This window comes from Trichomycterus rosablanca, chromosome 27 (genome assembly GCF_030014385.1).
Source record: "Trichomycterus rosablanca isolate fTriRos1 chromosome 27, fTriRos1.hap1, whole genome shotgun sequence".
Classification (NCBI taxonomy): domain Eukaryota; kingdom Metazoa; phylum Chordata; class Actinopteri; order Siluriformes; family Trichomycteridae; genus Trichomycterus; species Trichomycterus rosablanca.
In genome coordinates this window covers 10,308,244-10,321,784 of record NC_086014.1, presented here as the reverse complement: position 1 = coordinate 10,321,784, position 13,541 = coordinate 10,308,244, and the positions used below count along the sequence as shown (strand labels likewise).

The 13,541-nt window shown below is 41.4% G+C and overlaps 1 protein-coding gene across 13 annotated transcripts in view; it reads right to left on the bottom strand.

Moving 5' to 3' along the window:
- madd (MAP-kinase activating death domain) overlaps positions 1 to 13,541 on the bottom strand; it is a 51,349-nt gene that overhangs the window by 30,117 nt on the left and 7,691 nt on the right. For all 13 annotated transcript variants that reach the window (XM_062989421.1, XM_062989434.1, XM_062989427.1 and 10 more), the window contains 7 exons: positions 8,849 to 9,066; positions 8,433 to 8,710; positions 7,813 to 8,140; positions 1,188 to 1,491; positions 892 to 1,023; positions 689 to 802; positions 501 to 581 (listed from right to left, as the gene is read on the bottom strand). In XM_062989421.1, the coding sequence (XP_062845491.1) occupies positions 501 to 581; positions 689 to 802; positions 892 to 1,023; positions 1,188 to 1,491; positions 7,813 to 8,140; positions 8,433 to 8,710; positions 8,849 to 8,907 (1,296 nt within the window). In that variant the 5' untranslated portion in view covers positions 8,908 to 9,066. The remainder of the gene's footprint in view (positions 1 to 500; positions 582 to 688; positions 803 to 891; positions 1,024 to 1,187; positions 1,492 to 7,812; positions 8,141 to 8,432; positions 8,711 to 8,848; positions 9,067 to 13,541) is intronic.

The following is a 13,541-nucleotide window of genomic DNA, read 5'->3' as shown; positions in this document are numbered from 1 at the left end:
TAATCTAAAGAAAAAAAACTCCAGTCCAGCAAAATTTATTTCACCATCATTGTACAGGACATTTCATAATAAAAATTCTAGATTCATGATTTGCACTGTAGAATTGTACACAATTACACTAATTTATTTGTGCACTAGGTCAAAAGAGCATTTTAGTATCCTAGCTTCCTAGTATCCTAGTCCCAGAGTTTACTAGACTGAATTTGAAACAGTAATACACATTTATATGCTGAGCAATTAATATTATTATTTGTTTACGTATGCTTAAAACATCTATTGACATTTATGGCTTTAAATGGTCAATAAAATGTAATTTATGTGGCTAATCTTATCCAAGGTAAGGCTTTCTAACAAGTCTAAATGTCTTGTTTTGTTCATTTTCAGTGTGTGATTTAAATATGGTGATGAATAGATTGACCTAACTAATGCAATACTACTGTATTACAATGATTTCCCTTTTCCCCCTCATATCTAACTAATACATATTATGCTTGTTTTACCTGCTTCAGATGTTTCTTAAGCTCCACGGCTTCTGGTTCCGGTAGAGGTGGCAATGTTTCTGCATTGTTAGGAGCGACGACCTGTGAAGGAACATCACTTACTGATGAGAATAATTTAGGGCGATAAACCGTTAGACCAGAACGCCATTTGGCCAGAGCGAATGACTGATGGCATACAGATTACTGACCTTGCTGCAGTCTAAATCCACCAGCCAAACATCATCAGGCATCTTAAAGTCTGACTTATATAGAAAGAAGCTGGCGGGTACGCCAATGATGTATGGAGTGGGAGCTAGCAGGAGCTAGTTGGCAGGGGAAACGAGAAGAGAGATTTCATTCAGAGAGTGTATATGTATGGTTATATTACTATTATTATTGTGGTATGTGTTACCTGTTCGGCTGAAGCCATACACGTGGGCAGCAGAGGGATGACAGGGAACATGTATTCCAGGGGGTAAATCATGGCTACAAATGCCATCACACTCATAGAGAGGGCGTTGTAATCTCGTGACTGCAGAACCACCTACGTACAGCATAGAGGATGAGAAGCTGGTAGTCTAACAACACATTACACATAATAAAAGTATAAACAAATATTTTTTTAATATGTTTGAATGTAGTGGCAGAATAAACCAATTTCAGAGAATTTAGAGAACGTGAACCAATATACCAATCTCAGTTTCATACCTTGTGTTCGAGCAGGATACAGCTGAGAACCTGTAAGCAGGCGTCCACCCCCAGCAGCTCCAGAGGCAGATGCAACGGAAAGTCCACCAGGCAAAAGCGGGACGAGTCAGGCAGGGCGAACGTAAGAGCCGGTTGCAGCTCCGGCGGCAGCACCTCCACGTCCACGCGCCGTGTACCTGCTACGGGCATGGGTGACCGCAGGAGCCTATACACCCAGGACTCAATTTCTCTGAGGTCATGGAGCAGTTGAGAGCCCTTTTCCTCCACCGAGAGAGCACCAGCCAGCACACGCCACATGGTGTCACTGGGAAATAAAAAATACGAAGACACGTTCACATATGTGTATATTTGTAAATCTTAAAGGTCAATCTCAGTAGTATTTAAAATACTCCCCCTTAGACTCATCCAATCATGTCTATGTAAACGCCTGTCTGGGAAACAGCACGACTGAGTGGAACAGACCGCTGCACCACCTGAGCAGCATAACCAATATACAGTAATATTGTAATCAATTGACCACTCTCCAGTTATTGGAAATGTTTGGTTCCATTTGTCATTAAATTTAGGAGGTATTTATATTTACCATTTGGTGATAGTGTTAGAGAAGCTTTTTCCTTCAATAAATGTCATAAGAACTTAAAACCTGGGGAGATTATTATATTAAAACCATTTAATGTAAGTCTCTGAAGCTAAATCTCTGAGGCTGAAGTCTTTATAACACACAGCACCATATAATTATCAGGCTGAGACAGACATTCTGGAAAGAACCGGCTAGGCTATTTATATCCCACTGCTCTTACTGCCGTTTTTTCACCTATAGAATTTGTCATTGCACCATTTCATGGATCTTAAAGAAATACACAACCCTGTGCTTATTATGGATGGAAGACATGGGGACAGGATGCTCACACAAGTAATTATCAAGTGTAATGATGATTCAATTCAATACTGATACATCATTCAATAATGATTCATTATTGTTATAATTGTATGAACATAGATGTGCAGAATGTGCAGGGTTTAAGCAGTACAAGGATGTAAGCAGTCCAGGCTATACAAATTTCACACCCTTAAAAGAAGTCTTATTTTTACTAAATCACAAAGGTGCACAGGCCACCCAGATCATTTCTTAATGGGTTTCCCCCTCTTTTTTACCCAATCCAGCCATGGCCAGTTGAAGCACTGCTGGTTTGTGTAGATTGTGATCGCCCGTGTTCAGACAATGCAATTCCATTAGTGGACGTTAAGACTAATCCAGCTGTACATTGTATATCTCGATCTCGACGAAGCAGGTTCAAAGTGATGCCTTGTCACTTTGCCACTAGCCATATTTCACCAGTGTTGACACCAGAAAAGCAAGCTGTACCCTGGAGGTGATGACATTGCAGTACGCAGGATCCAAGAATACGGTCATTAGTCACACTGACTGAACGAACCACTGCACACATTTTCAACCACCGAATACCAAATCAATCATTTCACAGAACAGACAGTGCAGCTTGGTCAGTGACTGTTCCGAAAAAAAAAAAGTAAATAAGGATTAATATGAGAATACTGTAAGACCTTTGTTTACCATGAAGAAATGCAAAAATTGGCATTTGTGCTTCATCACAAGGTCCTTTAATCCTGAAATAGCACAAACACCGGCGGCATCTGGCAGCTCAATGGGGATTATACCACTAAGCAGTTTAAAACAAAGTAGGTAAAACACTGAAGCAACAATCCGCAGAGAGCCACAAGGCTCATTTCTGCAATATTTTAAGCTAAATCACTATAGCTCCTCAATAAAGAACAACCTGCCCTGAGAGAAATCCAATGTAAACATGTACGGCTATTTATTTAATAAGGTCATCAAACGGTTGGCTTGACCTGTCAGGGCTTTTACAGGAATACCATACACTGTTACTATACAAAGCCAAACACTCGGTCTACTGAAGCATCAAGTGTACCAGCATCCGTTGCAGTAAGCTTAGCATGAAAGAAACAAAACAAATGAAATGTTGGGTTGTGTGGGTTGTAATGTGGGTTGTATTGGGGTTTGTGAGAGAAAAAGACAAGGCCATAATTTGCCTGTGTGAAAGCTCCCACCTCCTGCAGCCGGTCCCCAGTGAGCATCAGCAAGCTCAATCTGTTAAAAAGTCTGTTTAAGCTGTGAATCATACAGAAACAACTATCATTTTCTCTCACTAAATAGTTCTGACTGTTCCAACTGGGACGTGAATGATTAATCAAATAACCATTTACGGACCAATCAATCACTGGTTGGTTAGAGCTGTCAGTTAGAAAGGTCATTAAAATTCATTTGACGGCTTATTTTGAATCGAGCCTGGAGCTGCAGATCTCTCAGTGGTACGGAATAAAGGAGCAGTGCTTAAGGAAGACTCAGCCTAATCCACCTTAAAGCGAACGCGCCAGATCTGTTTACAGAGAGTGCTGCATTTATATTATTTAAATAATGGACTGCTTAACTAGTACATATTAACATTTCAAACAGTGAAGCCTCCTGGTTTTAGTATGGAATCTGGGTGCATGTTAAACACATATGTGTGGCTTAGTGGGTAGCACTGTCGCCTCACAGCAGGAAGGTCCTGGGTTCGAACCCCAGGTGGGGCGGTCCGGGTCCTTTCTGTGTGGAGTTTGCATGTTCTCCTCGTGTCTGCGTGGGTTTACTCCGGGTGCTCCGGTTTCCTCCCACAGTCCAAAGACATGCAAGTGAGATGAATTGAAGATACTAAATTGTCCAAGACTGTGTTTGATATAAACTTGTGAACTGATGAACCTTGTGTAATGAATAACTACCGTTCCTGTCATGAATGTAACCAAAGTGTAAAAACATGACGTTAAAATCCTAATTAACAAACAAACAAACACATATGTGGGCACCAGTGTATTTTTAATAATCGTTTTCTGATTAAATGTGGTTAGGAAAAGCTTTAAGATGCCTGTTTTGTACTGGTCTATTGGGCGGTGGTAGCTCAGCAGTTAAGGTAGTGGGCTAGTACTCGAAAAGTTGCTGGTTTATTTTATTTACTTATTTATTTATTTAAGTTTTAATGCCATGTTTAACACATTGGTGTCATTTAATGGCAGTAATAGGTATTATGTATGTGTCTTCATATTTTGGTCCATATTATATGTTCATTTTTATTTTTATGGTTGCAAGGTAGGTTAAAAGTCTTCTTGTGTTGTCCTGTGTGAGAGTCTCTTTGATAGTTTCTGGCATGTGTGCTTGTTCTCTTTCTTTAGTGTATTTTGGGCATTCTATCAAGATGTGTTTTATTTATATAGGTGTTTGGCAGGTTTCACAAGTTGGGGTTTTTTCTCCTTTTAGGTTGCTGGTTCAAGCTCCACCACTGCCAATATACCACTGTTGGACCCTTGAGCAAGGCCTTTAACCCTTATGGTCACAAATGTTATCCACTTAATGTTGTTAATGCTCTCTATCACGCCATCTGTATTTGTTCTCTGTAGTATCTGCATTTACTACGTCTCTTTTCCCAGTTGCTCGGGTGGCACAGTGGTAAACTATGCTAGCACACTACCGCTATATGTGTGCAGAGGAAGGGCGTAATGGGCGTAATGCGTTAACGCATTACGCCCAGTGCTTGCGGGAAACTGGACTTGTGGCGAACCTGACCAGGATTAAGTGGAGGTGCAACATGACACTGACAACAGTATTTCCCCTTTTTTAAGTCTACCCACCAGCTGCTATTCATGTTACGATCTAGTCTTCTAATTAGCACTTGTGCTAAATACAATGAATATATCCAAACCAAATCTATTCAAATGAACAGCAACCTAATGCCTGACTATTAAACCTAAAGTTACTACTTCAGTAAGCTTCATGAATATTAGGACGGCAGGTTTTTTTGATAAGAGGTGTACACTAACTATTAAGAACAACGACTTTATCATTTTAAACAGCCATGGACACCCACTGACAGCGCAAAAAATGGGTATAGGTGTGCGTATGAGTTCAAGTCCTCTGTCTGGACTGATTGTTTGCCTGGGTGCAGATGCACTGAGAGAGCTCGAGTCAGAATTATGATTTGAACAGGGAGTCATTACACAATCTGCAAACGACCAAACGTCTGCCAAGCTCCTGGCAGACGAACAGAAACATGTCATGGCGAACATACACAGAAAAAACCCCAGAAGATAACTCTAAAGTAACATGTTAGGTGGTAATTACATGTCTAATAAAGTAGCCAGGGCTGATACATTTCCTTAAATCTTGCTGGTCCCAAGCCTGGATCAAATAAGGAGGGTAGATGTAAAAACTGTGCCAAGTCTGGTATGCAAACCAGATGTGCAGTGGTGACCCCTCAATAGAAGAGCATCTCAAAGACAAAAAAAAGGGTGCTAAAAAAATTTATTCCTTTATAACATAACAGCAAAATAAGTGTGGAGCTGCAGGTGTTGGGATCCAGGGTCAATTTTTTACAAATTAAAAATTCAGCTCCACTCTCAGGTTGGCTTACTGCTCGCATTTATTCCAAATATTTTCGAGCAAATGTAAAAAAGCTTGGCACAGCACGCCAACAGCAAACAAAATAGCGGGCTGAAAACTCAGCACCGACTTGTCATGGACGTGGTTGCTAGGCTACAACAGAAAAGGCTGTGTGAGGAAAATGGAGTGGGAGAGCGCCATCGCTCACAATGCTTATTGATCTGAATCGAATCTGAGACACTTGTGAAGATTGTTTCATGACAGACACTTGACGGGTGAGCCGCTACTACAGGCTGCCAGCGTTCGGAAACGCCGACCTATTGTCCTCCGCAAAAGAAACCACACCAAATGACTAACCAAACCCAACCAGGGGCAAGAATGAGATAATAGTCACCTTCATCTTTGTCATTGCCACTTGCCTCCCCCTCACTCTCACCCTTTCGCTCTGAAACTCGCACGCTCACTCAGTCAGACACTTATCTCTTCCAGACCACCTGGCCATGCTGTCGCTACATTATGAAGATAGTCAGTGCTTCCGTCTGTTACACATTACTCATTTTTAATAAACTCTATTGTTTTACTTATCTTTTCTTTCAGACACAATTAAAGAGCTCAATAAAGCCACCACATGGCAAACCATTAATGTCTGTATATTATTAATACTACATACACAAAAATAGAAAAACGTAATAATTGAATATGAATTAATCTAATTAAATATAAATGAATACCTATTATAAATAATCTTACCCAAAAAAATCAATTATGAAACAGGAAATTAAGAAACTGGGTGTCTAGGGTTCAAAATATAACATTGCACCCACTAAGACTGTGCTTTAGACTGTGCTGACCACACAAAATTATCTTACTGTTCTAATGAGGAATCTCTACACTATTTAACAAGCCACAGTCATTAAAAAAATGGACACACAGACTGATTTCACTATGGCGAAAGAGTAAGACAAGCCTGCATCGTCATCATTCCTGTTCAGCCTGTACGCTGGGCATAGAATGCTAAGAGAAGCAAAGCTGGAGGATGATGATCAAGGATTCAAGGCTGGTGACAGACACATCAATAACCTTTGATATGCGGATGACACAGCACTCATAGCAGAAAAATCTGGAAGACCTCAAGGCCTTTATAGAAAGAGTTAAAGAACTGAGTGGAAAGATGGACCACTGATGCGGTGGACAGCTTTTGCCTACTTGGATCACAGCAAAGGATCCGGTCAGATCATACAGTGCAGATTGAGTTAGTTAGTTAGTTAGTGTTTAGTTTTTAACGCCATGTCTGCCCTTTGGGCCATGTTCATGGCAGGAAAGGTTGTGATCTGTCTTATTTACGTATTTCATTTGACTTAGAGGAGTTATGTCTGTTGTCTATGTATGTGCATTTATATGTGTTGCTTCAGTTTTGTTAATGACAGGAATTTTAGAAGTGTTGTTGCTTTTGTCTTGGTAAAGAGTTCCTTTATGGTTTTTCAGTGCAGATTGACACTTGGCAGAACAAGAATGAAAGAACTGGTAAGATCTGTATCTCCAAACATAGATCTGAAGTGTCCAGACATATAAATGAATCCTTGACCACATCAGACCTAATCTTTCACTGGAAGCGCTCTTATTTCAGACACATTATGAGAAGAAAAGACATTTATGCTTGGAACTGTGTCGGAAAGAGAATGGCAAGAGGAGCCAGCAAGAAGATGGACGGCTACAATTAAAGGAACAATGAACGAGCCATTAAGACACAAACAGTAAACAGGATATTCTGGAGAAACTCTATCCATAAGGTCACCAGGGGTCGAAATCGACTTGACGGCACTTGATAATAATGCTAATTGTGATGCTACGGAAATGTTAATGGCGAAAGATAAACTTTCTGAATAGCTGGCTGCATAGCATACTGTGTACTGCAATACAAATCAGTATATGTACAGTATAGCATCAGTAATATCACTGTTTTTTTTTTTATTATAAACCATCAATATGTACAATCCAATATTGCTCAGTTCATAGAGTGTTAATCTTAACATAGTAGCAAGGCAACACCCAGCCCCACGCTCCACCACTCACCTAAATCTGGGTCAGTAGTAGTCCTATGCCATTAACGGATAGAATAAGGTGTGGTTGACAAATCTACAGTCAGGACAATCCATGATCTGAGTAAGCACTTACCGCTGAACGCCCTTGGTGATGCCCATTCTCTGGTTAAGTCGCTGGCTGCAGCAGTCCACCATGCGTTTAAGTATGTACAGACACTCTCTGAAGGTGGAGAAGAACGGGTAGTGGCTCAGCACGCACAACGACGTGAGCATACTGTTGCGATTTCGCGTCGAGGCCCTGCTGGTGCGTTTGGGACGCGGCGACTTTCCTTCGCCTGGCTCGCACGGCACTGGCACACCATCGCCAGTCGGCTGGGCTGCGTGGTCGCCCGAGAAAGACAAGGTGGAGGGATCGCACTTCTCGGTGGCCTCAACTGCTGGGTCTGTGTGTGGAGGCTTTTCTGGATGAATGGAATATAGAAAGAAAAAAGCTTAGAAACCCTTGAACTTAGTAGTCAATAGAGGGGTCCACATACACGTATGTTTGCTAATATATTGCATTTTAAGCCATGTAGTTCTTAGCTTTCTAACTAATAAATATTAGGTAAAACCAGAATGTTTATACAGCTGGGGAACAAAGTGTCAAACTGTGCATCATGCTGTACAAACATTCAACTTCATACCTCACTTCATTTAGCTGTAAACAACTAAACCGGGTGCGAAAACAGCCGACGCTTTTCAACTGTCCCTTACCTTTACTTTCTGGGCGTGGACGATGGTGACCTCGCTGAAAGGAGCGGTAGAAGTTGAGGCAGATGCCGTAGCGCGTTACGCCAGAGTCCTTATCAGTCAGTGTGAAGACGAAGGAGGAGTCGTCGCGCAGGCTGACCCGGTGCTGCCGGACGCTCAGACAGCCCTCCGGCTGGCAGAAAAACACGACGTCTGGCGGGAGGAGGAAGTCAGAATGGTCCTCCAGTGGATAGCGTCTCAGAAGCTGTGGCGTCTGAGCCACACTGTCACTACATGGCTGCCTGAAGGGGCCACAGAAAAACAAACAGCTTTGTACGAGACTGGTATTAAAAATCTACAGGCTAGTATCTTGACAGGATATTAATCGTAAAGGTCACATAAAGGTTTAGTCGAAGTTTGTACAATTCACACACTCTTACCTGGCTCCAACTACCACCAGGTAGTCCAGCAAGCGGGGACACATTTTCTTTTTCTCCATCTTTGACTGAGCGGTATTTCTAAGTCATGGCACCTATGGCGATGGGAGGCTCGCTTCACAGAAGCTGTTCAATCAGAATGCAGCGGAGCTAGGAGCAGGTGGGGTTAATTAGGCATTGACCAACCATTGTGTTCAGAAGCGTGCAGGAACTGGGTCCTCCTGGAAGCAGAGAAAAGAAAGAGTAAACAATATAGCAGTGATCAATCATAACCTGATTAGTGTGGCAGCTTATTCTACCGAGCTACGCCCGAGACTGGAACTAAGAATGAAATAGCTGATAGCTAAAACAGATGTTGATTATTCTATCATGAAGGGTTTCCTGTGATTTCCTATAGATTACATTTGCTGAGGCGACCCCTAAAATATACAAGCATAGTCAAAATACTGCGGATCATTCTCAGCACTGCAGTGACACTGACATGGTGGTGGTGTTAGTGTGTGTTGTGCTGGTATGAGTGGATCAGACACAGCAGCGCTGATGGAGTTTTTAAACACCTCACTGTCACTGCTGGACTGAGAATACTCCACCAACCAAAAATATCCAGCCGACAGCGCCCCGTGGGCAGCGTCCTATAACCACCGATGAAGGTCTAGCAGATGACCGACTCAAACAGCAGCAATAGATGAGCGATCATCTCTGTCTAACAGAGTGGACACGGTATATAAAAACTCCAGCAGCGCTGCTGTGTCTGATCCACTCATACCAGCGCAACACACACTAACACACCACCACCATGTCAGTGTCACTGCAGTGCTGAGAATGATCCACCACCCAAATAATACCTGCTCTGTGGTGGTCCTGTGGGGGTCCTGACCACTGAAGAACAGGGTGAAAGCAGGCTAAAAAGGTATGTAGAGAAATAGATGGACTACAGTCAGTAATTGTAGAACTAAAAGTGCTTCTATATGGTAAGTGGAGCTGATAAAATGGACATGCTGTCGTGTCCTTAAAATGTTGATAATAATAATACCACAAATTTAAATAAATAATATTTCCAACCCAAATGTTAGATGAGTGCAATCCTTATCAATGTAAACAGTACTCAAATCACTCAGGCATATAGTCCTTATAGATTCTGGGCAGCAGTCTGAGAATACAAGCACTAAGCAAATGCACGCATTAAAAGCAATTTCATTCATTATTCACGGCAGGTTTTTGTTGTGTGTTTAGGACCCATCAGCGTATGGCTGCATAAAAGCCAAATCGAATAAGCTCACACCGTCGAACAATACCTGCTTTTTATTGAGAACAAAAACGCAATCATCAGTTCATGTTCCAGTACAGACAGGGTTATTATTAGGTGCTTGTAATGTTTACTGTCTGGTTATACCATGCTTACAATCTTTTATCGGGCTCATAGGTAACAAAGGATGGCATGGGAGGATGAACACACTGAGCCTAATGCCACGCACATGCTGTCTACAGTTCAAGTCAACAACCACCAGCACATGGCACAAGGGTTGGCCAGCTTTTCCACTGAGATCTTGTATTATCGACCTGGCCAGGCATCTAAAAGGCACATTTAGCTTGAGGGGAGGTTGACAGGGTTTTTCCGTGCGTCTGAAAATGTGGTTTCTGCTGGATGGTCAAGGTGCCTGAACAAGTGGTGGATGATTCACAAAGAGCATAGTGTGGCTCTCCATACATGATACGACTCTCTGTAAGAATGCATTATGATCAGACCGAACGTAACTCACTGTGTACAATGTAAAATGTATCTGTATTCAAGTCACAACATCTTGGAATGTTTATTTTAGCACTCCATCATGGGTACGTGAACATGACATCCAGTTGTCACTAGGCTGCTCAGCACTGAGGCTAGCATTCAGGAGCAGTATCTGTAGGGAGTAGTTTATATAAGTTTATATAACTGAAATACCAACAGCATGGTTAAGACAGCTTTCACCACTTTAATGAGCTCTGTTTTTTTACGTATGGTAGCTTGTGGTGTGGATTAGTACGTTCAGTATGTCCACAAAAGCAGACTTGCAGTGTACAGCTGCAAATTAGCTTGGATACGCCTCTACAAGCTTTGCACACCTGGATTTGGGCGTCTTATTCCACTCTTCACGACATCCTCTCAAGTACCTTCAAACTAAACGGCGAGTATCTGTAAACTGCCACAAATGTTTGCTGGAGTTTCAGTCTGAGACTTGCCCTGGAGCCAATATGGTGTTGTTTTGGCTGTATGCTTTGGGTCATTGATGTTTCAAAAGTGTTAACTGTCGCTAAGTGTGAACTATCCAACAACAGTTTTCTAGCACGTCAGATATCTGATCTGAGATGCGCGACTGGGAATGAGTGACATGTCGAACAGCCAATGAGAACGCAGGATACGGTGTTAGGGGAAACGCAGGAGAGGAGTGTAAACAGGTGGGACAGGGGGATAATATAGTTTATATCAGAATACACCGCCACACTCACGTTTTCCAGTATTTCTGACCTGATCGTTCTCTACAAAACATAACAACCAACATTGCAAAAATATTTATTAACCTCCAACTCACTACAGAACAATCCATGCTGTTCGTGTTGCCAAATCCACTCAGATTCATTTATTTTTCCTCCTTGATTTCATCACGATAGCGCACAAACACTTTGATCGCTCGCTACTTGTTGACGTGCATTTTTGGACGTGGTATCATTAAACTTCTCGTCACTTCTCACGTGTGTTTTTGTTTTTAAAAAACGGTATTCTAAATAGGTATCGGTATCGGCAAGTACAAAAATACATGTACTTGTACTCGGTTGTGAAAAAATGGTATTGATGCATCCCTAGTAGGGATGGTATTAGTATTAGGGTATTAGGAATGGTATTATTTTGGTTGGCATCAGAACATGGAATCTTTTTCCTCATGTTGCCAGAGTTAACACAATCAACACAACAGCTTCTGGTACATTGGGATGAAAGTGGTATCAGTATTGGTTGATGCATAGGGATCAGGTGATGGTATTAATGGGATAAAAATGATATGCATCTATAGTTCTTACAAGACACAGTTTAACACAGTTTGTCACTTTTGACAAGCAAAACTTTTCCTTGATGATGTGATGTGGTGATTATTCATGTTGATGTTTAGACTATACCCATAATTTAAACTAAAAAGCTGATTGCAATCAGCAACGTTACCATATTCCACCACCTCATAATTAAACAAAAGTGCAGAAAGCATGTCGACAGTGGATTCCCGTAATGTCTTGCACCACTGTACAGACAAATATTAGCCAAAGACCCACTGTGGGTAAGGATCGTCACAGAGTGGAAACCATTCATAAAGATCATGGTAAATATTAGCCACCAGATAACATTAATGATGCTCTGTGCTACTGCTCGATACAAACACACTAATTAAAAAATAATAATAAAGGCGCAACTATGCAGTGTTTACAGTACAGACGCACCTTCTGTTTGACTCAACAGCTTGTTTAATTATAGACAGTGGAACATATCCAGGACCTCCAGAGGCCCTGCGCATGAGAAGTTGTGATGTCACGACACCATGATTGGATCCCATCATGGTTCATCATTGTGAGCCTAGGGCTGGGCGATTTTCACGATTCATTCGGTTAATTCGCATGAACGTTTTCACCCGATGTTAGAATGTGACAATCACGATTGTTTACATACTTTATATTTTCATTAAAATACCAACGTCACGAGGCAGAACCTGACCAGACGCTCGCGGAATATAAATCAGGGAAAGTTTAATATAAAAAGGGCAAAACAGAGTCCAAAACCAGAGGATAAACTAAACAGTAAACGGAAGACAACAAGGATTATACACGGTAACGGTTCGATTCAGAAATGAGGAGCGCAAACACGATCGGCAAAACGAGACACAAACAGAAGAGTTTAATTAAGATTCACTGAATCAAACACCGCCGAACTGAATCAAAACTCCGGAGCCGGTGAGCGCGATCAGGATTGGCTGACCGGGACATGTGACAGTCACGTGACAGTCCGTGAGAGCATGGGATTTGTAGTCCATATAGTTAGAAGCAGAACGTGCCCCCCCAGTGTAGATACTGATACAGACTCACTCAGTGGTGGAAACAGCACAGTACAGGCTCGTGTTCTTTTTAAGAAACCTGTAAAGAACTTTTTGTAGTTCTTTTTCTAATGTAAGGTGGTTCTGCTGCACAATATTTAAAATAAGAGTTGTTTGTGAGCTATTCTTATAAAGGATGTAGATAATTCAGATTTCTATTTTGTTTTAATTATTGTTAATTATTGTGATATTGTTATTGTTATAAAGTTTGAGTCCCTTGAAAGGATAATTATAGGTGGTGGTGTTACTATTTTCTTTAAAATTACAACACAAAAAAAAGAAATTTGAGTCTTATTTCAATTATCGAAATCGTAATCGACAATCGGTTATAATTTTAAAATAATCGAGATTTTTTTTGTGTGCAAAATCGCCCAGCCCTATGTGAGCCCAGATCTCACACTGCAATCAGTTTAAGTGGAATGACACCCCCCTTCCAGCACAGCAGTAACTGCTACTTTTCAAGCGACAGCACAGGGAGCTGATAGCTATGTTTAACTTCTGTCTGGGTAATCACAAGCTCGGACATGAATTATTTTTAGTCCTGTCTTAAAGACCGTAAAAAGCAAATCGAACCACTATTATAG